Source organism: Pelodiscus sinensis, chromosome 30 (genome assembly GCF_052426305.1).
Source record: "Pelodiscus sinensis isolate ZL-2025 chromosome 30, ASM5242630v1, whole genome shotgun sequence".
In the NCBI taxonomy this organism is placed as follows: domain Eukaryota; kingdom Metazoa; phylum Chordata; order Testudines; family Trionychidae; genus Pelodiscus; species Pelodiscus sinensis.
In genome coordinates this window covers 2,160,137-2,187,797 of record NC_143081.1, presented here as the reverse complement: position 1 = coordinate 2,187,797, position 27,661 = coordinate 2,160,137, and the positions used below count along the sequence as shown (strand labels likewise).

General features: G+C 54.4%; 2 protein-coding genes across 2 annotated transcripts in view; both read left to right on the top strand.

Annotated features, from left to right (window-relative positions):
* LOC102447914 (cell adhesion molecule CEACAM5-like) overlaps positions 1–27,661 on the top strand; it is a 96,269-nt gene that overhangs the window by 63,103 nt on the left and 5,505 nt on the right. The window lies entirely within an intron of this gene.
* LOC149520990 (immunoglobulin superfamily member 1-like) lies at positions 1,550–25,749 on the top strand. Its single transcript, XM_089774475.1, has 9 exons — positions 1,550–2,945; positions 3,086–3,124; positions 9,977–10,282; positions 11,104–11,409; positions 14,014–14,295; positions 17,130–17,432; positions 20,464–20,766; positions 24,964–25,305; positions 25,655–25,749. The coding sequence occupies exons 1-9, from the start codon at positions 2,915–2,917 to the stop codon at positions 25,747–25,749; spliced, it is 2,007 nt and encodes a 668-aa protein (XP_089630601.1). The 5' UTR covers positions 1,550–2,914.

Genomic DNA, 27,661 nt, shown 5'->3' with positions numbered 1-27,661 from the left:
AGTGACCCCCTGGTCATGAATTTCACTGTGTGATGTGTGTATGGGTTGTGTCCAAAAGGTTACCCATGAAGCTGGAAATGCCTTATGAAAAACTAGCCAGCCACAGACACATGGATGTGGATTTATGAGTTTATGTGGCTGAAGTGAACTGGCAAATAAACTCCACCACCTTTAACAATGAAAGAGGGACTGTGACATTGGTTGCTCCCCCAGGTAACAATGATCAGATACAAGCAGTGGGACTGAACTGGTGATAAGTAAAAGCAGGCAAATCAAAGTAAGTTACAACTCAAAAGAAACAAAAACTATTGGCTAATTCTACACTGAAATTTCAGCACAAAGGTATTCAAACTCTCCCTCTAACCTCGTTTCCAGCTGCTCCTTCAAACCAGGGCTGTCTTCCCACCCTAGTGTCTTCTGCTCTATCCTTGAGGTGCAGCGCAGCCCAAAGACCAAGCCCTCTGCTTACCTTTTCTTTCTGAAAGAATTGAGGCCTCTCCTGACCAACCACAGCTCTGACGTAAGGACTGAAGAGATTGTTTCACAGTTGCTCATCAAGACTTTGAGGGTAACATCCGCAACGCCTCTCGTTCACACATTTGAAACCCACAAAACATTCCCCACTCCGTATGTGTAGTTTTACACACAAAGATGATACCGACATCAAAGTAAGATAAGCGGAACCAGCAGATCATGACCTGAAGGTTGATCGGTTACATAAAATAATTTGCTCAAAGCACCTTTGAGTTACATAAATTCATGTCTATGTGTGGGGGGAGGGGGATTCTGTCACATACCTCTCTCAAGACAAGGTAGGACACAGGGTGAACTGGAGTCCAGACGGCTGGTGGCCCTATATTATACCTTGATTTTTGTCTTCCAAGTTTTTCAAGTGGCCACCAGAGTACATCCTAAAGGGCTGTCAGACAACAGTGAAAGTTTGACACCCTCCCTCTCTGAAACATTCCTTTGTCTGACGAGTCAGGATGGAGCCATCTCTCTGCTCCTATGGTGTCTTCTTTCCAGGCAGCCACCAGGAGGGTTTGGGTACCAGGACATCTGGGTTCTACCTGTGGTTCTGGGAGTCTCATGGACTCTAACAGCTTCAAGCACAGTGGTCTGGGAATCAGGGTACTTTGGTTTGGCTCCAAGCTCTAGGAGGCAATTGGGCGCTAGACCATTGACCATGGGAACCAACCCAACTGCTCTGCCATGGGGTCACAGTCTCCCCATACTGGATGGGATGCTGGTATCTCTTATGACAGTCCCTACTCTTAAACGCCCACCATGCTTGGCAAAAACGTGATGGTGTTTATAGGACGTGCAAGGGGAGACAAAGTGAATCCCCAACGTTCCTTATCGCTGTGTGGATAGAAACCGCTGCTGACTGGGAAGGCTGGAAACTCCACGGTTCAGTGGACGGAAGCTGAGATCTAAGGGGCAGCAGGTACCAGGTTGGTCACCGGGTGGCAATTCTACTGCTGAGATGTAAGAATTGTGTGGGTAGGAAGGCTGGCTGGGTGGGGAAGAAGCTGCTAGTCCCTGTGGTGATTTACGCAGGGCCCAGTGAACACTGTGACCAGCCCTGCTGAGAGCTAGCAACTCACTTCCCCTTAGCGGTGAATTTCTTCAGCATAACCACGTCCCTGTCTGTGTCTGGGCACCAGTGCTGGTTTCGCTTTCACATCGTCCCACTCAGACAGAACGTAAACCTGTCCTGCTGGGCCCAGTGTTTGTGGGATGAATGTTCCAGTCGTTGCAGGGTCCAGTCCCTCACCTCCGGCCTGCTTGATCCCGGGGTGCGTGAGAAACCCCTCACCCACCTTGTCTATCTCTTGAGTGCCATTGAATATTCTCTGTTCGGGATCTGCAGCCTTGAGGAAAGTGTTTATTTTACCCACCGTTCGGACCAAATTTCCCAGAGGGAGCTCTCTGTTAGGGGCCAGGCCGTGATCCCACCTCCCTACCCAGTCTCTCTGCTAGCAGGGATTTCCATGCAGAGAGGTTCTTTCTTCGGTTGGAGCTGTTCTGGCTGTTCTCTCTTGTAAGCAGCAAACAGAATGTCCCTTCGAGGGAACACAGTGCTCACGCTTCTGCTTTCTAAGTTCCTGGCAGATTGGAGGGGCATTTTCAAACGTGAGCTCCCTTCACAGCGTGGTTGCCCTCTTCACACATCGGGCTTAAGGCCACCCGTGAGTCTATCTCTGGCCAGAGGCTCCACCAACTCACCCAGGGCGCATCTCTCTCTCTCATGGGTGAAGAAGCGACCAGCTCCTGATCTCAGTCTGCATAAACTGTTTACCAGAGTGGGACAGCTTTATTTGGGGTTCTGGTCCCATTGGCCCAGCCTCCAGCTCCTGCTCCCCAGAGAGGGGTCAGTCCCATCCCACGGGGTCAGGGATTGTGAACTAGAAACTGCCCCCCAGTCCCGTCACTGACCGTCTGCACCAAGGCTCTAGGTGCCACAGCAGAACCTCTGAGCATTAGTGTAACATACGCCTGCTGGCCCAGGAGGGTCAGGGGGCAGTTCCCAAGTCTACAGCATGACTGAGCGAGGGCCCAGTGGGTTTCACAAGACCCCAGTCCCCAGGACAGTTCTCCAGCTGTTAGAAGAGTCACTGAAACTTGTTGCAGGTTTGTTTGTACTGATGGAGTCACCGCCCCACCAGAGGTGTCAATCACCTGCAGGAGCAGCCCCTCCCACCTCTGTGAGATGTGCAAATGGTGAGCTCCCCTCCTCCCGCCCTGCGCACCAGGCCCCGCTATCTCTCCAGCCCCCAAGCTGAGCGGTGACCACGTCTGAGCCTGTGACTTCCTCTGTCAGAGCACAGGGGCCCGTCCCCCTCCCTGCGCTCACATTCATCAAGCAGCTGAACTGAGAACCCAGCTCCCAGCCCAGAGCCACCGGCTCAGCATGGAGCCAACTCGCCTTCTGCCTCTGCTGGGTAAGTGCCCTGCCTGGACCCCCAGCCTCTCTGTGTGTCTGTTCTTCAGCAACCTCCTCCCCCAAATCTTTGAATCTCAGTGCACCCCCTTCCTGTCTCCTGTCCAGAGTTCTCACCCCCTCTCTTTTTTACTCCTCCAGCCTCGCTACAGATGCTCCCCTGGCCGGTGTCCCCTGAAGGTAACCGAGTCCCCCATCCTTATCTCAGCACTTCTGGTGTGTGTGTGGGGAGGGGGAGGGGGTTCTGCCCATGAGGATTAGAAGGTTGGAGGTTGGAATTGCAATCTGGGTGTCCCTGTGCCGAGCCCTCCCGGGGCCAGGCTGCCCCATGCATGGGCATCTCCCATGAACCTGCCCCAATAGCAACATCTTAATGAGTCGCTGCTAAGGCCACAGGGAGGAAGCTCCTACCCAGCCCCTCACGGGCAGGCCCAGCAGAGAGAGAGATGGCTGGGCGGGCAACAGAGACTGAGCTCCCCCCTCCACATGGAACTGAGTTCTCCTTGGCGGGGCCCATCACTGTGGGGCTGTGTTAATGGGAGGGTCTCTTTGCCCCAGCTCTGGACTCCTAGGGAGGACACAGAGCTGGTTCTGCAGAGACCCCGGAGGAAACATGATGGGTGGAAAACTCCCCCCTTTCTCTCCCACATCCTCACTCCCCCCTCCCTCCCTCACATACATCCGCCCGAGCTTCCTCATTTCTGCTCGGTTCCTTCTAGCTTCTACTGGGCAGGCCGGCTGGTCGGCTCAACCACCCCAGGCACAGGCAGAACCCTTCCCCCCTCTGATCCGCTCCGTGTCCCTGGGGGGAAAGGTAGATCGTGTCCTGGGTTCCTGCCCTGGTCCCTGAATTGCTCCTCGGCTCAGTGTGGGTCTGCTGGACACGGGCTCTGGGGCAGCTCCTGGAGGCAGCAGGCTGTGAGCCAAGGGGCACAAGTTGGCTGTGGGGGGGGATTTGCCCAGCCTTGTGGAGTATGAGTCCATCTTGTAGTGGGAGTCTGAGCTATTTAGCAAAACAAAGAGCCAACTTCTTAAAAAACGAGTCGTCCTGTCGCACCTTAGAGACCAACAAAAACAAATGACTGGTATTGTGAGCTTCCGTGGGCAGAGCCCACTTCTTCAAACGAGATGCGCTTGAGTGGGGGGGTAACGGGGAGATGCTCCAAATAGGAAGGGAGAGAGGATAGAAAAAATTACCTGTCAATTGTAGTCCCCATGCTAATGAGGCTAATTGAGTGGTCCGGAAATGTCCCATGTTTAGTTTGTCACATCAGTTGGGTGCTGAATGCTAGTAGAGTTGGTGTTATAACACATTAACCATGTCTCGTCTTTGTACAAACCAAGGGAGACGGTGTCAAATGTGCAGATGAAGGTGAATTCTGCGCACTCTCTCTGCAGTTGGTTTCTGAAATTCCTTTGTAGGAGAGAGGCTACTTTTAACTGAATGCCCGGGCAGGTTAAAATGTTCCTCTGCAGGTTTCTGTGTGTGGTCATTTCTGATGTCTGATTTGGGTCCATTTAACCTTTGTCGCATGGCCAAGGGGCATGGCTGGTTCTTGATGGTATAGATCACAGTAGAGGATGTGCAGTTGTATGAGCTTATGATGCGGTGGCTGATGTGGTTAAGCCCTGTGATGGTGTTGGCTTGTGTTAATGTGTGGACAGAATTGGTACCGGAGTTGATTGTAATAGTGGGTTCCTGGGTGGGTATGATGGAGGAGTGCTGTGAGGTGGCTGCAAAGAGTTTGTTTCAAGTCAGGAGGTTGTCTGTAGGTGAGGATTGGCCATTCCCCCAAGGGCTATGAGAGGGAGGGGTCATTTCCCAGGATAGGTTGTGGATTGTTAATGAGGCATTGGAGGGGGTTAAGTTGGGGTTGTAGGCGATGACAAGTGGAATTCTGTTTTCTCTTCTTGGCCTGTCTTGAAGTAGTTCATGTCTGGGCACTCGTCTGGCTGTCGATCTGTTTTTGAACTTCTCTGGGTGGGTATTGCAGTTTGAAGAATGCTCTCTATCAGGGCTACTTAAGTTTGGATGCTCCGGTGTCCACAATGATACTCACAGCACATGCTGAGGGCCACAGCTTAACTCTGGTTGCATATGCATGCAAATATGTATGCAAATAGATACAAATAGCTTCTCACATTGATGGGCATGAATACAAAGATTAAGGCAAGACTACACAACACACAGGCCCCATTTAAGTCAGTTCTGCTGATAGTGCAACATTTACCTGATTTCCACCCATATGACAGCACTTTTAATGAGCAATGGCAGCCCAGGAATGTAACTATTAAATGCATACAGGCAGTCCCCGGGTTACGTACAAGATAGGGACTGTAGGTTTGTTCTTAAGTTGAATCTGTATGTAAGGGTATGTCTACACTACCCCGCTAGTTCGAACTAGCGGGGTAATGTATGCATACCGCACTTGCTAATGAAGCCCGGGATTTGAATTTCCCGGGCTTCATTAGCATAAGCGGGGAGCCGCCATTTTTAAATCCCCGCTGCTTCGAACCCCGTGTAGCGCGGCTACACGGGGCTCGAACTAGGTAGTTCGGACTAGGGTCCTATTCCGAACTACCGTTACTCCTCGTGAAACGAGGTGTACCGGTAGTTCGGAATAGGCACCCTAGTCCGAACTACCTAGTTCGAGCCCCGTGTAGCCGCGCTACACGGGGTTCGAAGCAGCGGGGATTTAAAAATGGCGGCTCCCCGCTTATGCTAATGAAGCCCGGGAAATTCAAATCCCGGGCTTCATTAGCAAGTGCGGTATGCATACATTACCCTCCTAGTTCGAACTAGGAGGGTAGTGTAGACATACCCTAAGTCGGAACTGGCCAGTTCTGACTTACATACAGAATCAACTTAAGAACCCCAGGCGTCCCCAAGCAGCAGCGGCTGAATCAGGACCTGGGGCAGAGCAGCTGGGGTGCTGCCGGGTTGGTCCAGTAGTGCCCACGGGCGCTGCAGGACCAATCGGCAGCGCCCCAGCTGCTCTGCCCCAGAGTCCAAAACAAAAGCCTGGTCTGCTGGGGGGGGGGAGCACACTAGCTGCGCCCCCTCCCCCCAGCAGACCAGGGACACGGGGAGCAGAGCCGCAGCGGCAGCGGGGTGCCGCGCCTCTGAGGCTTTGCTCTGGCAAAGCCTCTGAGGCGCGGGACCCCCCGCGGCTGCGGCTTCAGTCAGGGTGCCTGTGGTCTGCTGGGGACCGTCCCCAGCAGACCACAGGCACCGGGACCCAAGCGGCAGCAGCGGGCGGGTTCCTGCGCTTCTGAGGCTTTGCCAGCGCAAAGCCTCAGAGGCGCGGGACCCCCCCGCGGCTGCGGCTTCAGTCCGGGTGCCTGTGGTCTGCTGGGGACCGTCCCCAGCAGACCACAGGCACCGGGTCTCATGCGGCAGCAGCGGGGGTTCCCGCGCTTCTGAGGCTTTGCTCTGGAAAAGCCTCAGAAGCGCAGGAACACGCCCGCTGCTGCCGCTTGGGTCCCGGTGCCTGTGGTCTGCTGGGGACGGTCCCCAGCAGACCACAGGCACCGGCACCCAAGTGGCAGCAGCAGCGGTTCCCGCGCTTCTGAGGCTTTGCCCTGGCAAAGCCTCAGAAGCGTGGGAACCCGCCCGGTGCCCCTGGTCTGCTGGAGACGGTCTCCAGCAGACCAGGGGCACCGGAGCAGCTTACGAATGGGGCTTTCTCGCCCCGACTTCTGGGGCGAGAAAGCTCCGTTCGTAAGTGCGGATCCGACATAAGTCGGATCCGCCTAAGTCGGGGACTGCCTGTATTAACAGAAGACCATTAGATTGACTCCTTTTTTGTTTATCTCCCACCCAGGGGCCATATGTAGCCCACTGGCCACGTGTTGAGTAGCCCTGTTCTGTATAGATCCTGTAGGTGTTTGTCTCTGTCTGTGGGATTGGAGTAAATCCGGTTGTATCTTAGGGCTTGACTGCAAACAACAGATTGAGAAGTGTGTCTGGGCTGGAAGCTAGAGGCATGAAGCGTTGGTAGGTTTCTGGTATAAGGTGGTTGAAATGTGTTTGTCTTGTACTGTAGTGGACAGAAAGTGGCTCTCTCATGTGGACGGATCCAGGCTGAGGTTGATGGTGGGACGGAAGTGGTTGAAATTGTGGTGGAATTCTTCAAGGGTCTCTTCAAGGATTATAGCAGGAGTTGATCAGTCGAGGTGTTTAATTAGGGGCACCTGTGTAACCTGTGTTGGTGTCACAGCAACATCCAGTCTGAGGACAGAAGGGACGAGTGTTCATCTGCTCTGATCCCCACGAGTGCAGGCCACAGCCTGAATTGACCCAGATCCTCCAGAAAACACATCCAGGGACAAGGAGGGTGCCAGGAGCCAGGAAAGAGGCAGCCTGGCTTGATGGTCAGACCAGGCCAGACGTGGGAACAAGGGCGGGGAGAGTCAGGGACAGGCTTGGCAGGTGCAGGTTGGGGGGCGGGGCAGATGCAGGTTGGATGCTGGTCGCAGGAGCCAGACATGGAGCAGGGTCCCTCGGCTCAGTTGGGTCACTTCCTGGCTTCAGCAACATGTGCCAGTCATGTGACCCGAGCACGGGGTATCCCGACAGGTCGTCCTATGGGCCTGACCCTCCAGGATCACTTAGGGGCTGGTTCATCCTCTGCCTTCGGGTGAGGGGGGAAAATCAGAGACCCTGGCTCCTCCCGACCCTGCCTGGCAGCCTGAGAGCAGGCAGTTACCAAGGCCTCGTGGAGGGCAGATATGCGTGGAGCTGCGTATGTGGTTTTATGTTCCCTGAGTAAGCTGTTAAAGACTGTGGGCCAGCCAGCCACACCTGTAGCCTATCTGGCATAAGCCTGAAGGGAAGGCTAATTGGAGCAACAGCAGCCACTTAAGGTGGATGCGCGCACTATAAAAACACTCCCCAGGTAAAGCTAAGGGGGAAGGAAACACCCCAGCACAAGGAAACACCCCTTAAGACAGCTGACATCAAGGTTTGCGCTACAGTATCTGGGAGGAGGTACCACAGGAGAGGTTGGGGAAGTGGCCCAGGGAGGAGCTCCTGCTCAGAGGGCCAGGGTCAAGCTGCACGGCCTGCTCAGGGTTACCCCTACCCATCGGGCCCTGGGCTGGAACCTGGAGCAAGTGGGTGGGACTGAGTTCCCCCTAACCCTCCCCTCTGGCTGGAAAGAAGGACACTGTACTGACCAATGATGAAAAAGGCTCTGGTAGCAGGGTACCCTTGCATTTGAGGCAGTAACTAAGGACACCATGAGCTTCTGAGGCCCACAAAAACCCTCCAGAAAGTGAACCTCCCAAGGACCCTCAGCTCCTCACACTGGGTCTCAGGTCTCCTGTACAGGGCTCAGTGCAGCTGCACTGGCACCCTCCAATGGCGCAGCTGCCGAGCATTGGCAGGGACACAGAGCTGTGCAGAGGGGCGTTGCTGCAAGGGACAAAGTCGGGGGGGGGGCTGGGAGATGCTCTGGGTGGGACTTGCTGAGGGGTGGGAGGTCACTGTTTACATGAGTGGGTCAATGGCTTTGGACTGCTGAGCATAGAGGTGTCTGGCTGCAGGAGGAGCACCTCCCCCAGCCAGTCGGTAGGGAACATAAGGAGCAGGGAGGGAGAGGCTGGCAGGGGTCAGAGGGTCTGGGGTTGTCATTTGGGACATCCCATCTGCAAGGATTCAGGTTTTGGTGGATGAGCACTGGTGCAATAGCCTGTGCATAAGCCTCGCGCATGACATTTGCATGATTACATTCAAAATGTCCATAGTTGATAATGGCTGTAAGAAAGAAAAGGATTCTTCACCACAATGTTTGGAGCATTTGTAGCTATATGAAAACTCCTATCCTAAGGACTTTTTTAAAGTCCCCTGTGACCAATGAATTAATACGTGGTCAGCTGTTCAATCTGGGTCCTGCGTATTGGTTTGGCCTTTTGCTGAGAGTTTGGTTCCAGATGAGGGGTTTCCATTAAATGTCTAATTTCTTTGGGTGGTCACTGGCACTGAGGCCAGATTTTGTTCTCTGGTATCATTCTGGCTTGTAGGAGTAGTCATGGCTGGTCCTCACTCTGGCGCTTGGAGTGCAGAAAGTGGAGACGTGGGAGACCCCATATGAATACCCTGCTTTTAGGGCTTTCTGCTTAACAGCTCCCCATGGTCACAGAGTCCATGGCCTGGAGAAGTAGCTTCCACCAGCATCTGAGAAGAGATTCCCTTTCTTCTTCAGCCCAGGAAGAAATCACTTAGCAGTTTCTCCCAGAGTGTACCACAAGCACCTCTACCACAAGAGAGCTTGAAAACATAAACCACCGTCTCTCAGTCTCAGGCACACACGCAGACCTCCTGTACTTGCCAGGACACAGGAATCAGATCATGGCTTAGAAAAGGAGATTTTTATTAACAAAAGAAAGAGATCTGCTTGGCAAAGTCAGAGTTCTGATCTACAGAGAGGTCCCTGGTGCCAGGGCAGTGTCCAAATGGTGCTCACAGCTGAGACAGGGACCTCCAGTACCTCCTCCGCACTGTGACCTGGGCAGCTGAGATGGGGACCCACCATCCCTCACCCGTGCCATGCCGTGAGCATCTCAGCCCAGCCAGTGGACCCCACACAGCGGTGTCTGTAGGAACAGCCACAGTGATGCTAGCGGGCTGTAGCACCATTCAGCCAATGGTGCCAGAATCCAAGCCATGGCCCCATTGGCAAGCGTGAAGCTCTCTGGGGGGTAAGGAGAGTTGTGAGGAATGTTACTGCCTGGTCTGTGCCTGCTGGGGGCAGCACCCTGACACCCCCGGCCTCAGCCACAAAAGTCCCATCCCAGGTACCCAGCAGGGGAGGCTGGTCCCACTGGGTCCCGCAGGGAGGTATCTGCTGCCCACAATGACATTTGCAAACTTGGGGAGGTTTACTGAACCCCAAATTTCTAGGTAGCAGGTTGGGGTCTGTGCCCAGGATCCCTCCCTCCTCTGTCCTTTCCTGGTTCCTCCTCTGCCTCTGGGTCACCAGCCTCTTGTATAGAAACAGTCTCCTCTCCTGGACCCCTTGTCTGTTCCAGACACCCTCCCAGCCCCCCAGCTCACTGTGAACCCAGAGCAGCCTGTCTACCTCGCTGGGCAAACTGTGACGCTGACGTGCTCAACTGCTGGTGAACCTGCTGTGTCTGGGATCCGGTTCTTCCGGGACAACAAGCAAATCCACTCCCGGAAATTCTCCTCACCTCGGTACAGTGACACCCATTCGATTCAGCTGTCAGGGGAGCCTGGGCTGAAGGCGGGGTTGTACAGCTGTGCATTCTGGAAGACGGTGTCCAGGCAAGAGATCCCGTTGGAGACAAGCCAGATGATTCCCATCAAAGTAACAGGTGAGAGACCCTGTTCCCTGCTGCTCCTTGGCCCTGTCCTGGGGTCTCTTTCCTGCATGCAGATGGTGAGACTCAGCCTGGCTCCTTCACTCCGACAGGATCACCCACTGGGTGTGTTTGAACCCCTGTCTCTGGCTCCTCTGCTGGTTTGGGGTGGTCTTCAGAGTGACATTGGGTGTTGGGGGCTCCCAGCCTGCAGAGACATTGGGAACCTTGGAGAGGTTTAGCAAAAAGAACCTCAAATCTCCCCCGTTTGTGTTCAGTGTCAAACCCTGGTGTCAGACATGGAGAGAAGAGAGAGGTTCCCTGCTGATCAGTGAAGTTGATCACTAATAAGACACGACCATGGGGAAGCACCATAGGAAGCAAATCCTTGTTTGAAAGCAGGGTCTGGTCTCCAGAGATGAGGGCTCAGTTCCTAAAACCTCTCCCACCCCCACAAGCCAGGGCACTTCAGTTAGAAGCATTTACATGGCAGGGATAAGGGTGGTGATCTCTGAGGCAGCCCCCTGACAATCCCAGCCTCAGCTGCACAAGCCCTCCCCCCAGCCCCTCCTGGCTGAGGTGCCCTGGGAAGGAGCTGCCCCCCCAAGGTACCCAGCAAGAGAGGCTGGTCCCTCTGGGCTGCTCAGTGGCTGCCTGGACCAGTGGTTCCTGGGCACGGAGCTGGGGCTGGCTGGGGTCTGTGCCCAGGATCCCTCCCTGCTCTGCCCTCCCCTGGCTCCTCCTCTACCTCTGTCATCAGCTGCCCATGTAGGAACCGTCTCCTCCCCTGACCCCCTCGTCTTCTCCAGCCATCTCCTCCCATTTGTCTTTTCCAGAGCCACTCCCATCCCCCCAGATCACTGTGTCCCAGTTGCAGCCTGTCTACATCACGGGGGAAGATGTGACCCTGACGTGCTCAGCTGCTGGGTCACCCACAGTGTCCGGGATCCGGTTCTACAGAGACAGTCAGGAAATCCAGTCCAAGGAACTCCCCTCACCTCGCAACAATCACACCGAGTCACTGTCACTGTCGAGTGTGTCTGCAGACAGTGCCGGGCAGTACAGCTGTGAGTCCTGGAAAAGTGTGTCTGGCCAAGAGATCAAATCCGTGAGGAGCCAACCCAGCTCCATAAAGGTGACAGGTGAGTCTCCCCCCCTCCCGTCCCCTGCTATTTGCTGGCCCTTGCTGGGGTGTCTGCTCTGTGCCTGGGGAGAGACACAGCTCAGCTCTGTACAGGGCCAGCCAGGACTAGTGGGTTGGACACAGCCCCAATCTCTGGTCAGTGTGAGGCCCTGGGCCTTGGGATTTGGGGGTGGGGGCATTGGTGCTACTTTCCTTCTGGAGGTCCCCCCAGCCCTCAAACAGTTGTAAATGTAAGGACCTTTGGTTAAACAATTCCCCTGTCCCTGGTCAGTGTCAGGCCCAGGAATCCTGTTTTACATCCTCAGTTCTTCCTTCCGTTTCATAACTATCGCCAGGGGATGGTTCCATTTCTGATGTCCCTGTCCCCCTTACAAGTTCAGTAGGGTTCCCGCAACCCAGTGATAAGGGAGAGAGGCACCACCAATTAGAAATCTTACTCTGAAAGCAGGGATCTGGTCTCCAAAGTGGTCTTGGACCCAGGGCAGTGATGGACTGGCGCTCACACCTGGGAAAGAGACTCTCCCCTCTTCTCCCCCCTGCTGTGCCTTGGGTAGCCGAGCCAGCAGATCCCACATGTTGCCCCTCAGGGGCAGGGCCTCTGTGTGTGGGCACAGGGCAGGGTGGGGCTCAGAGGGGTAGGGGATGTTTTTCCCTGGGAACTCTCCATCCCTCTTTTGTTCCTGAGAAGACTTCGACCTAGTATCATGTGCCCACCACTCCCAGACTGGAGATCCAGGGTGTGTAGAACCAGCCGGTATCTCATGCACCCAGTTTACCTGCATGAGATGACAGTTCCATGCAGAGGACATGATATACCTAGACTTCAGTAAGGTATTCAATATGGTCATGCATGACCTTCTTATCAATAAACTAGGCAAGAAGAACTTTGTTGGCACTACTATAACGTGGGTACATAACTATGCGGAGAACCGTTCTCAGAAAGTAGTTATTAATGGTTCACACTCCTGCTGGAAGGGCAGAACAAGTGGGTTTCCACAGAGGTCAGTTTTGGGACCGGTTCTGTTCAATATCTTCATCAATGATTTAGATATTGGCATAGAGAGTACTCTTGTTAAGTTGGCGGATGATTCGAAGCTGGGAGAGTTTGCAAGTGCTTTGGAGGATAGGGAAGACGGAAAGAATTGGGCTTGTTTAGCTTAGAAAAGAGAAGACAGAGAGGGGACATGAGAGCCGTTTTCAAGAAGCTAAATGGATGTTACAAGGAGAAGAGAAAAATTGTTGTGCTTGGCCTCTGAGGACAGGACAAGAAGCAATGGGCTTAAACTGCAGCAAGGGAGGTTTAGGTTGGACATCAGGGTCACACAATGTCAGTTTTATCTCCCGTCTTTGGTCTGTGTCAGTCCCTGGAACACCTGGAACTTTGGGGTTACGGAGAAGGGGAGCTGGCAGGGAGACAGAGATGAGGAGGTCCCAGGCAAGCAACTGTAGCATCTTCAGTTTCTAACAGGAGTTGCTCAGCCCAGGTGTTTAACTGAAACCCAGATTTGGGGCCAGGCCTGTAACATTTGGGGTCAGGCCAAAACATCGACTCTGAGGCCAGAGGGGCCGAGTGATCGTCTGCTTGGACCCCGCAGAACACAGGGACCAGCCCTGAGTGAGCCCTGCCTGGCACAGGGCTGACCCCACTCCGGCACTGAGAGTGCAGAAGGTGGAGGCCTGTTTGACCCCTTACAAATGCCCGGCCTCTAGGAGTTTCTGCTTAAGAGCTTCCCCAGGGTCACAGAGTCCCCGCCTTGGGAGGTCGCTGCCTCCAGCAGCTGAGAAAAGATTCCCTTTCTTCTGCAACCCAGGAAGGAATCACTTAGCAACTTCTCCCAGAGGGTACCACAAGCCCCTCTGCCACAAGAGAACTTGAAAGCACAAACTGCCATCTCTGGTGGCTGAGCGCTCAGTCTCCGGCACACACAGACCTCCTGTACCTGCCAGGACACAGGAATCAGTGGCCTTAGAAAAGGAGATTTTTATTAACAAAACAAAGAGATCTGCTTGGCAAAGTCAGGGTTCTGGTCTCCAGAGAGGTCCCTGGTGCCGGGGCAGTGCCCCGCTGGTGCTCACAGCTGAGATGGGGACCCACCATCCCTCACCCCCACCATGCCCTGAGCACCTCAGCCCAGCCAGTGGACCCCACACAGAGGTGTCTGCAGGAACAGCCACAGCGATGCCAATGGTGCCAGAATCCAAGCTGCTCTGAGTGAGGCCACGACCCATTGGTAAGTGTGACGCTCCCTAGGGGTAAGAAGAGTTGTGAGGAATGTTACTGCCTGGTCTGTGCCTGCTGGGGGCAGCGCCCTGACACCCCCGGCTTCAGCCACACAAGCCCCCTCCTAGCCCCTGCAGGCTGAGCTACCCCCTCAGGTACCCAGCAGGGGAGACTGGTCCCACTGGATCCCGCAGGGAGGTCTCTGCTGCCCACAATAACATTTGCAAACTTGGGGAGGTTTATTGAACCCCGAATTTCTAGGTAACAGGCTGGGTCTGTGATCAGGATCCCTCTGCCCTTCCCTGGCTCCTCCTCTGCTCCTGGGTCACCAGCCTGTTATATAGAAACCATCTCCTCCCTTGGCTCCCTTGTCTGTTCCAGCACCCCTCCCAGACCCCCAGCTCACCGTGGACCCAGATCAGCCTGTCTACATCACTGGGGAAGATGTGACCCTGACGTGCTCAGCTGACGTGTCACCCACTGAGTCCGGGATCCGGTTCTACAGGAACAGTCAGGAAATCACCTCGCCTCGTGACGGTTACACTAAGTCACTGCAACTGCGGAGTGTGTCTGCCGGGGAGTACAGCTGTGAGTCCTGGAAGACAGTGTCTGGTCGAGAGATCAAATCTGCGAGGAGCCAACCCACATCCATAAGGGTGACAGGTGAGTCCCCCCGTCCCCTGCTCTTTGCTGGCCCTTTCTGGGGTGTCTCTGCTCTGTGCCTTGGGTGAGACACAGCCCAGCACTCAGCTCTGCACAGGGCCATCCAGGGCTACTGGAATGGATCCAGCCCCCCACTCTGGTCAGTGTGAGGCCCTGGGTCTCGGGATTTAGGGGTGGGGGTATTGATGCTACTTTCCTTCTACCTCCCCCCACCCAGCCCTCAAACATTTGTAAACGTAAGGACCTTTGGTTAAACAATTCCACTGTCTCAGGTCAGTGTCAGGCCCTGGTGTCTGTCTTGCCCTGTGTGGGGGAAGGGCACTCGTCTTGAAGGGCAGGGAGAGCTGCCCAGCTGCTCAGTAAAGTTTGTCACTACAGGGCTTTGCAGTTGGGGAGCCTGACCAGGAATCCTGTTTTACCTCCTCACCCTTCCATTTCAGAACTATCATCAGAGAATAGATTCATTTCTGATATTCCCCACCCCTTACCAGTTCACTAGGATCCCCACAGCCCAGTAAAAGGGCAGGAGAGACACCACCAGTTAGAAATCTTACTCTGACAGCAGGGATCTGGTCTCCAAAGTGGTCTTGGACCCAGGGCAGTGACCGACCGGCGCTCACACCTGGGAAAGAGACTCTCCCCTCTTCTCCCCCCTGCTGTGCCCTGGGTAGCCCAGCCAGCAGATCCCACACACAGAGGCCCTGCTCCTGCAGTGCAACATGTGGGCACAGGGCAGGGTGGGGCTCAGAGGGGTGGTGGATATTTTTCCCAGGGAACTCTCCATCCCTCTCTTGTTCCTGAGATGACTTTGACCTAGTATCATGTGCCCACAACTCCCAGACTGGAGATCCAAGGTGTATAGGACCAGCCAGTATCTCATGCACCAAGTTTCCCTGCCTCTATAATTCATGGGATGACTGTTCCATGCAGAGGACATGGTATACCTAGACTTTAGTAAGGTTTTCAATATGGTCTTGCATGACCTTCTTATCAATAAACTAGGCAAGTAGAACTTTGTTGGCACGACTATAACGTGGGTACATAACTATCCGGAGAACCGTTCTCAGAAAGTAGTTATGAATGGTTCACTCTCCTGCTGGAAGGGCAGAACAAGTGGGTTTCCACAGGGGTCAGTTTTGGGACCGGTTCTGTTCAATATCTTCATCAATGATTTAGAATGATATTGGCATAGAGAGTAATCTCATTAAGTTGACGGATGATTCAAAGCTGGGAGAGTTTGCAAGTGCTTTGGAGGTTAGGGTCAAAATTCAAAATGATTTGGAAAACTGGAGAAATGGTTGGAAATAAACAAAATGAAGCTGAATAAGGAAAAATGCAAAGTGCTCCACTTAGGGAGGAACAATCAGTCTCACGCACACAGAATAGGAAGCGACTGTCTAGGAAGGAGTACGGCAGAAAGGGATCTAGGGTCACAGTGGACCACAAGCTAAATGAGTCAACAGAGTGACACTGTTGCAAAAAAAGGAAACCTGATTCTCAGATGCATTAAGAGGTATGTTGTGAGCAAGACATGAAGTCATTCTTAAACTCTATGCAGCACAGATTAGGCCTCAGTTGGAGGATTGTGTCCAGTTCTGGGCACCGCATTTCAAGGAAGATGTGGACAGATTGGAGAAGATTCAGAGAAAAGCAATAAAACTGAGAAAAAATGTAGAAAACAGGAGCTATGAGGGAAGACTGAAAGAACTGGGCTTCTTTAGTTTAGAAAAGAGAAGAGTGAGAGGGGACATGAGAGCAGTTTTCAGGAATCTAAAAGGGTGTTAGAAGAAGGAGGGAGAAACATTGTTCTCATTGGCCTCTGCGGAAAGGACAAGAATCAATGGACTTAAACTGCAGCAGGGGAGGTTTAGGTTGGACATTAGGGTCACACACAGTATCGGTTTTACCCCCCGTCTCTGGTCAGTGTCAGTCACTGAGTCCCCAAAGCACCCAGCACTTTGGGGTTATGGAGAAGGGGAGCTGGCAGGCAAATAGGGCAGTGGGGTCCCAGACAAGCAACAGAAGCAGCTTCCCTTCATAACAGGAGTTGATCCGCCTGTTTAATTAAAATCAAGATCTGGGACCAGGCCTGTAACAAGTGTCAGTGTCACAGAAACATCGACTCTGAGGCCAGAGGGGCCGAGTGATCGTCTGCTCAGACCCCACCGAGCGCAGGGACCAGCCCTGAGTGAGCCCTGCCTGGCACAGAGAAGATCCTTTAGAAACACCCCCAGGGCTGGTGGAAAACTGCCTGTGATGGCGCAGCCCTGTCCCCTGCTCTGGGTGCTGGGGGGTGGGATGGAGGCAGCCTGGCCTGATGGTGAGAGCAGGGCAGGAACTGGCTGTGGGGGGTCAGGGCAGGGGCCCTTGCAGCAGCAGGACATCACAGCTGCTCAGCCGGGCCGTTTCCTGGCTTCAGCAGCATGTCCCCTGAGTCATGTGACCCCAAGCGCCGGGTGTCCTGACAGGACATCCTATGGGCCTGACCCCCCAGGATCACTGAGGGGCTGGTTCGTCCTCTGCCTGGGGGTGGAGGGAACATCAGAGACCCCGGTTCCCTTCCAGCCCTGCCCCTCCCAAGGGCCCTCAGCTCCTCACGCTGGGTCCCTGGTCACCTGTACAGGGCTCAGGGCATCCAGCCTGGCACCCTCCTACTGCACAGCAGCCGAGATTTGGCAGGGCCCAGAGCTGTGCAGAGGGGCTGGGCTACAAGGGGTAAATTGGGGGGCTGGGAGAAGCTCTGGGTGGGACTGGCTGAGGAGTGGGGGGTTACCATTTACGTGAGTGGGGCGCTGGCTCTGAAGAGTTTTCTGCTTCCTCCCTCCCCCTTCCAGCCCGGCCGCCTGCCCCCAAACTCACTGTGAGCCCACAACACCGCGTCTTCCTACCTGGGGAATATGTGACCCTGATGTGCTCAGCTACCAGCACTGACACCGCCTCCGGGATCCGGTTCTTCAGGGATGGAAAGGAAATCAGCTCTGGAGAGCTCCAGACATATCAAGCCAATGCAAAATTTCTTCAACTGTCGAGTGTCTCTGAGACAGACGCCGGCGTGTACAGCTGTGAATACTGGAAGAAAGAGTCTGAGCGAGAGATCCCATCGGAGAGGAGCCAAACCATCTCCATCAATTTGACCAGTGAGCGCCCCTGTTGCCTGCTATTGGCTGGGCTGGGGTGGGGGGTGTCTGCTCCATGCACGGGTGATACAGTCTGGGTGCTCAGCTCTAGACAGGGTCACCGTGGGGTCAGTTTCACCCCCATCTCTGGTCAGTGTCAGTCCGAGGGTCCCTGGAGCACCCGGCAGTCTGTGGTGCCGGGGAAGGGGAGCTGGCAGGGAGATGGGGACGGAGGGGGGATTCCAGGAAGCAACAGCAGCAGCTTCAGTTGACAACGGGACTTGATCAGCAGGGGTGCACTCAGCTCTGCACAGGGTCAGCCAGGGCTAGTGGGTCAGATCCAGCCCCCGTCTCTGGTCTGTGTCAGGCCCTGGGTCTTTGTCTTTGGGATTTGGGATGGAGCCATTGATGCTACTTTCCTCCTAGGGGCTCCCAGCCCTCAGAGGTTTATAAATGTAAGGATATGTGGTTAAACAATTCCCCTGTCTCTGGTCAGTGTCTGGCCCTGGTGTCTGTCTTGCCCTGGGTGGGGGAAGGGCACTGGTCACGAAGGGCAGGGGGAGCTGCCCAGCTGCTCAGTAAAGTTTGTCAGTACAGGGCTTTGCAGTTGGGGAACCTGACCAGGAATCCTGTTTTACGTCCTCAGCCCTTCCATTTCAGAACTATCGCCAGGGGATGGATCCATTTCTGATATTCCCCCCCTTACCAGTTCACTAGGATCCGCACAACCCAGTGAAAGGGCAGGAGAGGCACCTCCAATTACAAATCTTACTCTGAAAGCAGAGATCTGGTCTCCAAAGTGGTCTTGGACCCAGGGCAGTGACCGACTGGCGCTCACACTTGGGAAAGAGACTCTCCCCTCTTCTCCCCCCTGCTGTGCCTTGGGTAGCCCAGCCAGCAGATCCCCCACACAGAGGCCCTGCCCCTATGGGGCAACATGTGGGCACAGGGCAGGGTGGGGCTCAGAGGGGTGGTGGATGTTTTCCCAGGGAACTCTCCATCCCTCTTTTGTTCCTGACATGACTTCGACCTAGTATCATGTGCCCACAACTCCCAGACTGGAGACCCAGGGTGTGTAGAACCAGCCAGTATCTCATGCACCGAGTTTCCCTGCCTCTATAATTCATGTGATGACTGTTCCATGCAGAAGACATGATATACCTAGACATTAGTAAGGTATTCAGTATGGTCTTGCATGACCTTTTTATCAATAAACTAGGCAAGTAGATCTTTGTTGGCACGACTATAACGTGGGTACATAACTATCCGGAGAACCGTTCTCAGAAAGTAGTTATTAATGGTTCACGCTCCTGCTGGAAGGGCAGAACAAGTGGGTTTCCACAGGGGTCAGTTTTGGGACCGGTTCTGTTCAATATCTTCGTCAACGATTTAGTTAATGGCGTAGAGAGTACTCTTGTTTAGTTGGCGGATGATTCGAAGCTGGGAGAGTTTGCAAGTGCTTCGGAGGGTAGGGTCAAAATTGAAAATGATTTGGAAAACTGGAGAAACGGTTGGAAATAAACAGGATGAAGCTTTATAAGGACAAATGCAAAGTGCTCAACTTAGAAAGGAACAATCAGTCTCACATACACCAAATAGGAAGCGACTGTCTAGGAAGCAGTACGGCAGAAAGGGATCTAGGGGTCACAGTGGATCACAAGGTAAACATGAGTCAACAGTGTGACACTGTTGCAAAATAAGGAAACCTGATCCTCTGATTCATTAACAGGTATGTTGTGAGCAAGACACGAGGTCATTCTTAAACTCTACTCAGCACGGATTAGGCCTCAGTTGGAGTATTGTGTCCAGTTCTGGGCACCGCATTTCAAGGAAGATATGGACAAATTGGAGAAGATTCAGGGAAGAGCAACAAAAATGAGGAAAAGTCTTGAAAACAGGAGCTATGAGGGAAGACTGAAAGAATTGGGCTTCTTTAGTTTAGAAAAGAGAAGAGTGAGAGGGGACATGAGAGCCGTTTTCAGGTATCTAAAAGGGTGTTAGAAGGAGGAGGAAGAAACATTGTTCTCATTGGCCTCTGAGGACAGGACAAGAATCAATGGGCTTAAACTGCAGCAAGGGAGGTTTAGTTTGGACATTAGGATCACACACGGTATCAGTTTTACCCCCTGTCTCTGGTCAGTGTCAGTCCCTGGAGCACCCAGAACTTTGGGGTTAAGGGGAAGGGGAGCTGGCAGGGAGACAGGGATGGGGCGGGTCCCAGACAAGCAACAGAAGCAGCTTCCCTTCCTAACAGGTGTGGATCAGCCCGGGTGTTTAATTAAAATCCAGATTTGGGGCCAGGCCTGTAACGTGCGTCAGTGTCACAGAAACATCGACTCTGAGGCCAGAGGGGCCGAGTGATCGTCTGCTCGGACCCCACCGAGCGCAGGGACCAGCCCTGAGTGAGCCCTGCCTGGCACAGGGCAGATCCTTTAGAGACACCCCCAGGGCTGGTGGGAAACTGCCAATGATGGCGCAGCCCTGTGCCCTGCTCTGGGTGCTGGGGGCCGGGATGGAGGCAGCCTGGCCTGATGGTGAGAGCAGGGCAGGGACAGGCTGAGGGGGGTCAGGGCAGGGGCCCTTGCAGCAGCAGGACATCACAGCTGCTCAGCCGGGTCGTTTCCTGGCTTCAGCAGCATGTCCCCTGAGTCATGTGACCCCGAGCGCTGGGTGTCCTGACAGGACGTCCTATGGGCCTGACCCCCCAGGATCACTGAGGGGCTGGTTCATCCTCTGCCTTGGAGGGAGAGGGGGGAACATCAGAGACCCCGGTTCCCTTCCAGCCCTGCCCCTCCCAAGGGCCCTCAGCTCCTCACACTGGATCTCTGGTCACCTGTACAGGTCTCAGGGCATTCACCCTGGCACCCTCTTACTGCACAGCAGCCGAGCTTTGGCAGGCCCCAGAGCTGTGCAGAGGGGCTGGGCTGCAAGGGGTAAATTGGGGGGCTGGGAGAAGCTTTGGGTGGGACTGGCTGAGGAGTGGGGGGTTACTGTTTATGTGAGTGGGACGCTGGCTCTGAAGAGTTTTCTGCTTCCTCCCTCCCCCTTCCAGCCCGGCCGCCTGCCCCCAAACTCACTGTGAGCTCACAACACCGCGTCTTCCTACGTGGGGAATCTGTGACCCTGACGTGCTCAGCTCCCAGCACTGACACCGTGTCCGGGATCTGGTTCTTCAGGGATGGCCAGATCATCAACTCCAGAGAGCTCCAGTGGTCTCCGTACAAAGCCAGATCTCTTCAGCTGTCGCGTGTGTCTGAGTCACATGCCGGCGTGTACAGCTGTGATTACCTGAAGACAGAGTCTGAGCGAGAGATCCCATCAGAGAGGAGCCAAACCATCTCCATCACAGTGACCGGTGAGCGCCCCTGTAGCCTGCTGTTGGCTGGGCTGGGGTGGGGGGTGTCTGCTCCATGCACAGGTGACACAGCCTGGTCACTCAGCTCCAGACATGGTCACCATCGGGTCAGTTTCAGCCCCATCTCTGGTCTGTGTCAGTCCGAGGGTCCCTGGAGCACCCAGCATTATGAGGGTCCCGGGGAAGGGGAGGTAGCTGGGAGATGGGGAAAGAGGTGGGAGACCAGCAAGCAACAGCAGTGGTTTCAGTTGACAGCAGGACTTGATCAGCTGGGGTGTTTCATTATAGCCCATATTTCAGGTCTGGTCTGTAACGTTCATCAGTGACACAGAAACATCTGTTCCGTGGCCAGAAGGGGCGACCGATCCCCAGGGTTCCTGCCAGGCTGAATGGCAGGGCGGCCGCCCAGCTGCTTAATGCGCCCTGCCCAAAGGCTCTGGGCTGCTGTGCATGGAGCTGCCTGGCTGGGGGAGGAGCACCTCTCCCCAGCCGTAGCAGCTCCCTGCATGGGGTGGAGGAATGTACCTCCCCCAGCCTGTCAGTAGGGAACAGGGAGGGAGGGAGGGAATGGGAGGGGTCAGAGGGGATGGGCAAGTCATTTGAGACATCCCCTCTCCAAGGATTTGGGATTTGGTGGATGATCACTGGAGCAAGAGCCTGTGCATGAGCCTTGCACATGACATTTGCATGATTACATTCAAAATTTGGATAGTTGTTAATGGCTTAAGGTAAGAAAGAAAAGGATTCTTTAACAGAATTTTTGCAGTTTTGTTGTTACCTGAAAGCTCCCCCAGGCCAGGGACTCTGGGACCTTGGAGGTAGCTGCCACCAGCAACTGAGAAGAGGTTCCCTTTCTTCTTCAACCCAGGAAGAAATCACTTAGCAACATCTCCAGAGGGTACCCCAAGCTCCTCTATCACAAGAGAGCTTGAAAACACTTCTCTGTCTGAGCTCTCAGTCTTAGGCACGCACACACAGACCTCCTGTTGCCTTCCAGGACACAAGAATCAGATCATGGCCTTAGAAAAGGAGATTTTATGAACAAAACAGAGATCTGCTTGATAAAGAATACTTGGTTGGCAGCTGTTTTAAGAAATTAACAAATCAAAACCCAGAATTTCATCCTTGGGATTCAGTGTAAAGTTACAATGGGGGAGGGGCACAGAGAAATTTAACCAATCCACAAAATGAAGAATAGAACTTGTTCATGTCTACCTAGACATTCCCTAACTACTCACAGAGCTGTACTTCGAAGTCCAGAAGCCGTGTAGCATAGCACAGAACTTTTTAAGAAAGGAGTTGACTTTGGTTTACCAGTTCCTACCTGGGGAACAGAAATTGACTAATTGATGGCTCTTCAGTTAAACAGATAAAGATCTAACGTGACCCATTGTGGTGCGGCTGGAGCCAGGCAAATCCAGGGTGGTGGACGGGGCAGATGTTAAAGGTGAAGGGGATTGGCCACAGGGACAATTCCTCAGGGTCGGGTGGATCCTCCAGTGCCGGTGATTTCTGAATGCACCCAAAAGTGTTTCTCAGAGCTTGGTTCTAGGCCACAGAGGGGTCAGTATTCGGCAGTCCCAGGACCACGATGCCCGTGGCCTGTTTTCCAGAAGCTGGGAATGGGGGATGGATCAGTTAATATGATGGAAAATTCACACGTGGTCCCAGCCCCCAAAACCTGATCTGCAGCCCCTGTCTCCAACCAGGGCCCCTCCCTGCATCTCAGACACTCTGTGGTGGGCACGGGGGTCCTGCCTGATCTGCAAAGACCAGGCACTGTTGTGGGGAAGCTCACAGCACCGGGGACCTGGCTGGGCATGGTCAGGGCCATCCATTGTGAATCTTCAGCCCTGGAGATTCCTCACTTGTCACTTTCTGGCCTGTGACCCTGCCGGCACCGAGACACCAGGAGCCCCGGCTGTCCACGTGTGTCACTGCTACCAAGGGAGAAAGCAGCTGCAGAGAATACGTCCTGCTGTTCCTTGGCTCTGGGGTGGGGTCTCTCTCCCACTTGTGCAGGGTCCTTCAGCTCCGCACATGGGCACCCACTGGGGCCATTTCAACCCCTGTCTCTGGCTCCCGGGCTGGGTGGGGGGTGGGGGGTGAGGGATGCTCTGGGGGTTGGGAGACTCTGGCAGGAACACTGGAATCTTTGGAGAGGGGTGATGACCCAAATCTCCCCCTCTCTGGCACCCAGGGGCCCAGAGGCTCCCAGCTGATCAGTGAGGTTTGTCGTGCACAATGCACTGCTGGGGGGGGGGGAAGGGCACAGACCCCAGACACTGCTGAAGGGGAAGCTCTCAGCTCTGGGCACTGCTGGGGGGAAGATCACAGCCCTGTCGTGCAGGCAGTCAAGAGCAACAGATGCTCAGGACGCAGCCCGGCTGCTGCTTCCAGGATGTAGTCAGATGAGGGATCAGTTTTTAGGCCTCCTTTCCCCCCCCCCCCCTTCCCCTCCCGGGCACCTCAGTGAGCAGCACATACAAGTCCGGTATAAGGGTGATGGTCTGTGGGCACATTGCTGGCAATTTCCTTTACTGTAGGGCAGCTGCACAAGCCCTTCCCCCTCCCTGCTGGCTGAGCTGCCCTGGACAGGAGTGGCCCCCTCAGGTACCCAGCAGGGGAGGCTGGTCCCACTGGGTTGCGGGCAGGGAGATCTCTGCTGCTCAGGGGTTGCCCAGTGGGGACGTGGTTCCTGAGCACAGAGCTGGAGCTGGCTGGGGCTGTGCCCACGATCCTTCCCTGGCTCAGCAATAGGGGAGGGAGAGATCCCACCATGACATGCTGAGCACCACCAATTACAAATCTTACACTGAGAGCCGGGATCTGGTCTCCAACGTGCTCCTGGTGGCAAGGGAGTGACCGGCTGAGGCTCACGGCACAGACAGAGGCTACCCGCCCCTCACCCCTGCTGTGCCCTGGGCAGCCTACAGCCACAGACCCTGCCTCCTGTGGAGGAACATGTGGGCACGGGGCAGGGTGGGCTCAGAACGGTGCAGAACTCTCCATCCCGCTCTTGTTCCCCAGCCTGGCTGCCCGGATTCTGTTTGCAGAGCCTGGGGCTTCCTCCTTCCCCACCCCCTTCACTGACCCCTCCCTCCCAGAGGCTCCTTCCCTCAGCCCCATCGTCTGCCCTCCCTCTGCTCCCCAGACCTGTTATTCTTAGCCAACCCCCCTCCCCACTCTCACATGCATGAGGATCCCATCTCAACCTGGCACAACCCCCCAGCCAAGGCAGGGAGCTGATCTCTGATGGGATCCCCATGCGAACCAGGAGGGGCCCACTGGGGCGCAGAGCTGAGGCAAAGAATCCAGAGCCCAGGCCTGGATCGCCAGCCCAGTCACAAGATGATCGACCATGCCAGGCCTTGCATCTTGCCTGAGCTGCCTCCCACAGGGCAGAGACCTGGAGCAGAACCAGCCCCAGCCCCCGTCCTGCCTCCTCTGGTTCCAGTTCTGCTCATTCTCCTCCCTCCCCCAGTGCTGGGCTCTGCTCCGTGAATTCACATCTGCCCCCTTTGTCCCTTCCTCCCCTGCCCCCCTCTGCTCTTCTACATGCCCGACCTGCCTGCCGCCACCATGCTCAGGCACAACATGGTGGCCCAGCTGAGAACACAGGCCCCCCAAACAAGCCACAGGGCTACATGCACCTCAACACATATCAGCCATGGACACGTCCATCCAACATGGCCCCTGATTTCCGATACGGCTGCTCTCAGAGCGGCACAAAAAAAGCAGCAAAGAACATGGCCCAACGGACACAGACCTGGGCATCCCCGTCCGACAGGGCTGCCTTGTGCCTCTCCCCTCCAGGATGGTGGATTCTGAGCAGGGCCCCAGGTCTCAAACAGCCTGGCCAGAGGGGAGGGGATCCCCACAGACCCTGGCACCTCCCTGTCTGTCAAAGGCTCCATGAAGCATTGGCCACGGAGGGGGGACACAAAACGAGTGATGTCCTGTTGCCCTTGTCCACTTTTGAGCCCCTTACCCATATCTCAGCCCCATATTGGCAGGAAGGAAGCCGTCCCGAGCCCAGCTCCTGCTCATTTCTGTGAGCAGCCCCTGGGGACACTGCAATGAAACCAGAGGCTCTGGAGAGAGAACAAAGTTAAGCTGTGAACGAACTGAATTCTGGGCTCCACTTTCTCTCCTCTGATAGTCCTGCTGACCCCTCCCCTTTCCTGTTCCCCACAGATCCCCCTCCCCAGCCGGAGCTGAGTGTGGATCCTCTGTCTGGAGTGGTGAGCGAAGGGTTTTCCCTGAACATCACCTGCACGGCCCCTGGCAATGCCCGTGAGTGGAGGTTTCACTTCTACAAGGACGGAGCTGAACTCGTTCCTGGGGATCTGGGGTCCAAGATCAGCACCATGGAGCCCAGCACCAGCTCTGTGAAGGGCTCAGTGCTCAGCGTCCCGTGGGCTGGTTCCAACATCACCGGGGAATTCACCTGCGGGTACGAGGAGAACGTGGCTGGGAGATGGATACTGTCTCCCAGGAGCTGGACGGTGAATGTTACTGGAAACATCACAGTGTCAGGTGAGTCAGCTGCTGCCTGTGACTATATCCCCAAGCTTTCCTTCCCAAACCCCCACACTTCCCCACTGCTCTGGCCGGACAATCAAGGACAGGGCAGGTCACAGCGATGTTACAGGACAGGAAGGCAGGAGAGGGACAGACACACAGACAGGAAGGATCAGGGGTCAGTGTCCATGTGTCAGACAGAGAAGGGTTTGGGGTGGGTTTCCCATCTCAGCCTGATGACCTCTCAGATCCAGAGGAGTTTGTCGCAGATCCTAAAGGCAGAAAAATCTTTGATACCACGGGCAGGATGCTGAGCAGTGACATTAACCAGCTGGTTCCATTCATGATTCTCCAGTCTCCGCAGCTCACGGCTTCCGCTGGGTCCGGGAGCTGGCAGTGGGTGGCTCCTTCTTCCTCATCAATGGCATCATCTTCTACGTCTCCTATCGCTGCTTCTAGATCCAGGAACCTGGCTTGTTCTGCTGAGGGGCCTTTCTTTGTCTTGGATTCTCCCTACACGTTTTCCCATTTGCTGCAGTCACTCCGCGTGAATTTCAACCTGGAGGAGGAAGTTCTGGTGGAAAATCAAAGGGTGAAACCTTGGAAACACCCACAGGGTCTGAAAGGGTTTTAGGCACCATGAGCATTTCAGCCACCAATCGAACTACAGCTGTGTCCATGGCGGGGCACGGCCACTTTTTCACAACTGCATTACAGAGATTGCTTCTTTGGTGTGAACCCGGCTCCACAGTATTCACTTCCCACATGCAGCTGTGCCAATGTGGCTCTGTACTCTGCCTCAGGAGGAACAACCTCCCAAACTGCAATAGCACAGAGGAGTGTATGTGAGAGCGACACAGGCGGAGATACGGCTGTTCTCTGTGTGTCTCTGTGAAATCTGTATTTGAACAGAGCGCAATGGGAGGTGCCTGGAATGGGATTGCTTCTCCTAACACCAACCAGGAAATGCAGAATTGCCCAATCAAGGACAGTCCTCGCCACTGAGAGAACCGAGTGATCATGGAAAGAGACTGAACCACAATGAGCTGGAGACACAGGCTGAACATGGATTGGGATTGCTTCTCCATACGCCTTGCAGCAAAGCCCTGGAAAGGAGGTGATGACTCAGCTATCGATGGGGCTGGAGACGGCCTGCCCAAGAGACCAGCCTCCTCCTTGAGCAAAGTCAAAGCCCATCGAGAGACGTGCTCCCTTGGAGAATCGAGAAGGTTCAAAGTCTCTTCCATCTGCCATGGCTGCTGCGGCCACATCAGTCTTATATCTCATAACCAACTGCTGCAGAGCAGCCAAGTCGTAACGCTCTCTGTGTAATCATCACATTTCGTACGATATCCGAGGCGACCTGACTCAGGGTCTCATTCACTGTGATTTTCAATCTCACTCGTTGATTTTCTTTCCCCTTCCCCAATTTTGCCAGGAACCACCAGCTAGTTTGGAAAGCTAAGTGCCTGCTTTCCCATTAACTATTAACGCGGTCGTGTTTTCTTTGCTTAATCCGTGGTGGCTAATGCGCATGGTGTCTGTTGATTTGATCACAATATGGGATACAAACACGCACCTTAAATGCAGGGTAACATGCTAAAACTGCCCACCTCATTGCTGGAGACCAGAGCAGGTCACCTGGCTGTTGATTTGGCTCAAAATAGGAATTAGTCTCCTAAGCGTGTCTCTTGTGTTCAGACGTTATTACCAAATGCTCATATATGGCTGCCTGCAGTCACCTTGCTGATAACGCCCGTACCAAATATTACAAGGGGATATTTCAATGTTTGAGCTGAAACGATAAACACACGCAGTGTGGAGAGAACCAGGACCATGAGTGGAATATGATTTTGCCACAGGAGGGGTTATTTCCTGCCCTGCCAAAGAAGGCCTCAAGACACACAGTTGTGGAACAGAAGAAGGCAAAACACTTGGTGGATTGTGTCCCCTGCAACCTAGGAAGTGGAGACGAATGTGTGAACGAAAGTCCCCACGGGAAAGAAACTGAATCGTTTTGGCTGTTTGAACTCGGAAGGGCCAGAGCCTCTGCACTGAAACCAGAGATCCCCATGAGATGTGTCCTGGGTTTGCCCAGAGAGACCCTGTGAAAAGACAGCTCCCTGCAGCTCTGTCACTCTCTGGATCTAGATGGGAACTCTTTGGCTGTGTCTAGACTGGCATGATTTTGCGGAAATACTTTTAACGGAAAAGTTTTTCTGTTAAAAGTATTTCCGCAAAAAAGCGTCTAGATTGGCACGGATGCTTTTGCACAAAAGCATCCGTGCCCAGTATAGACACACTTTTGTGCAAGAAAGCTCCGGTGGCCATTTTCGCCATTGGGGCTTTCTGACACGAAAAGGTCCTTCCC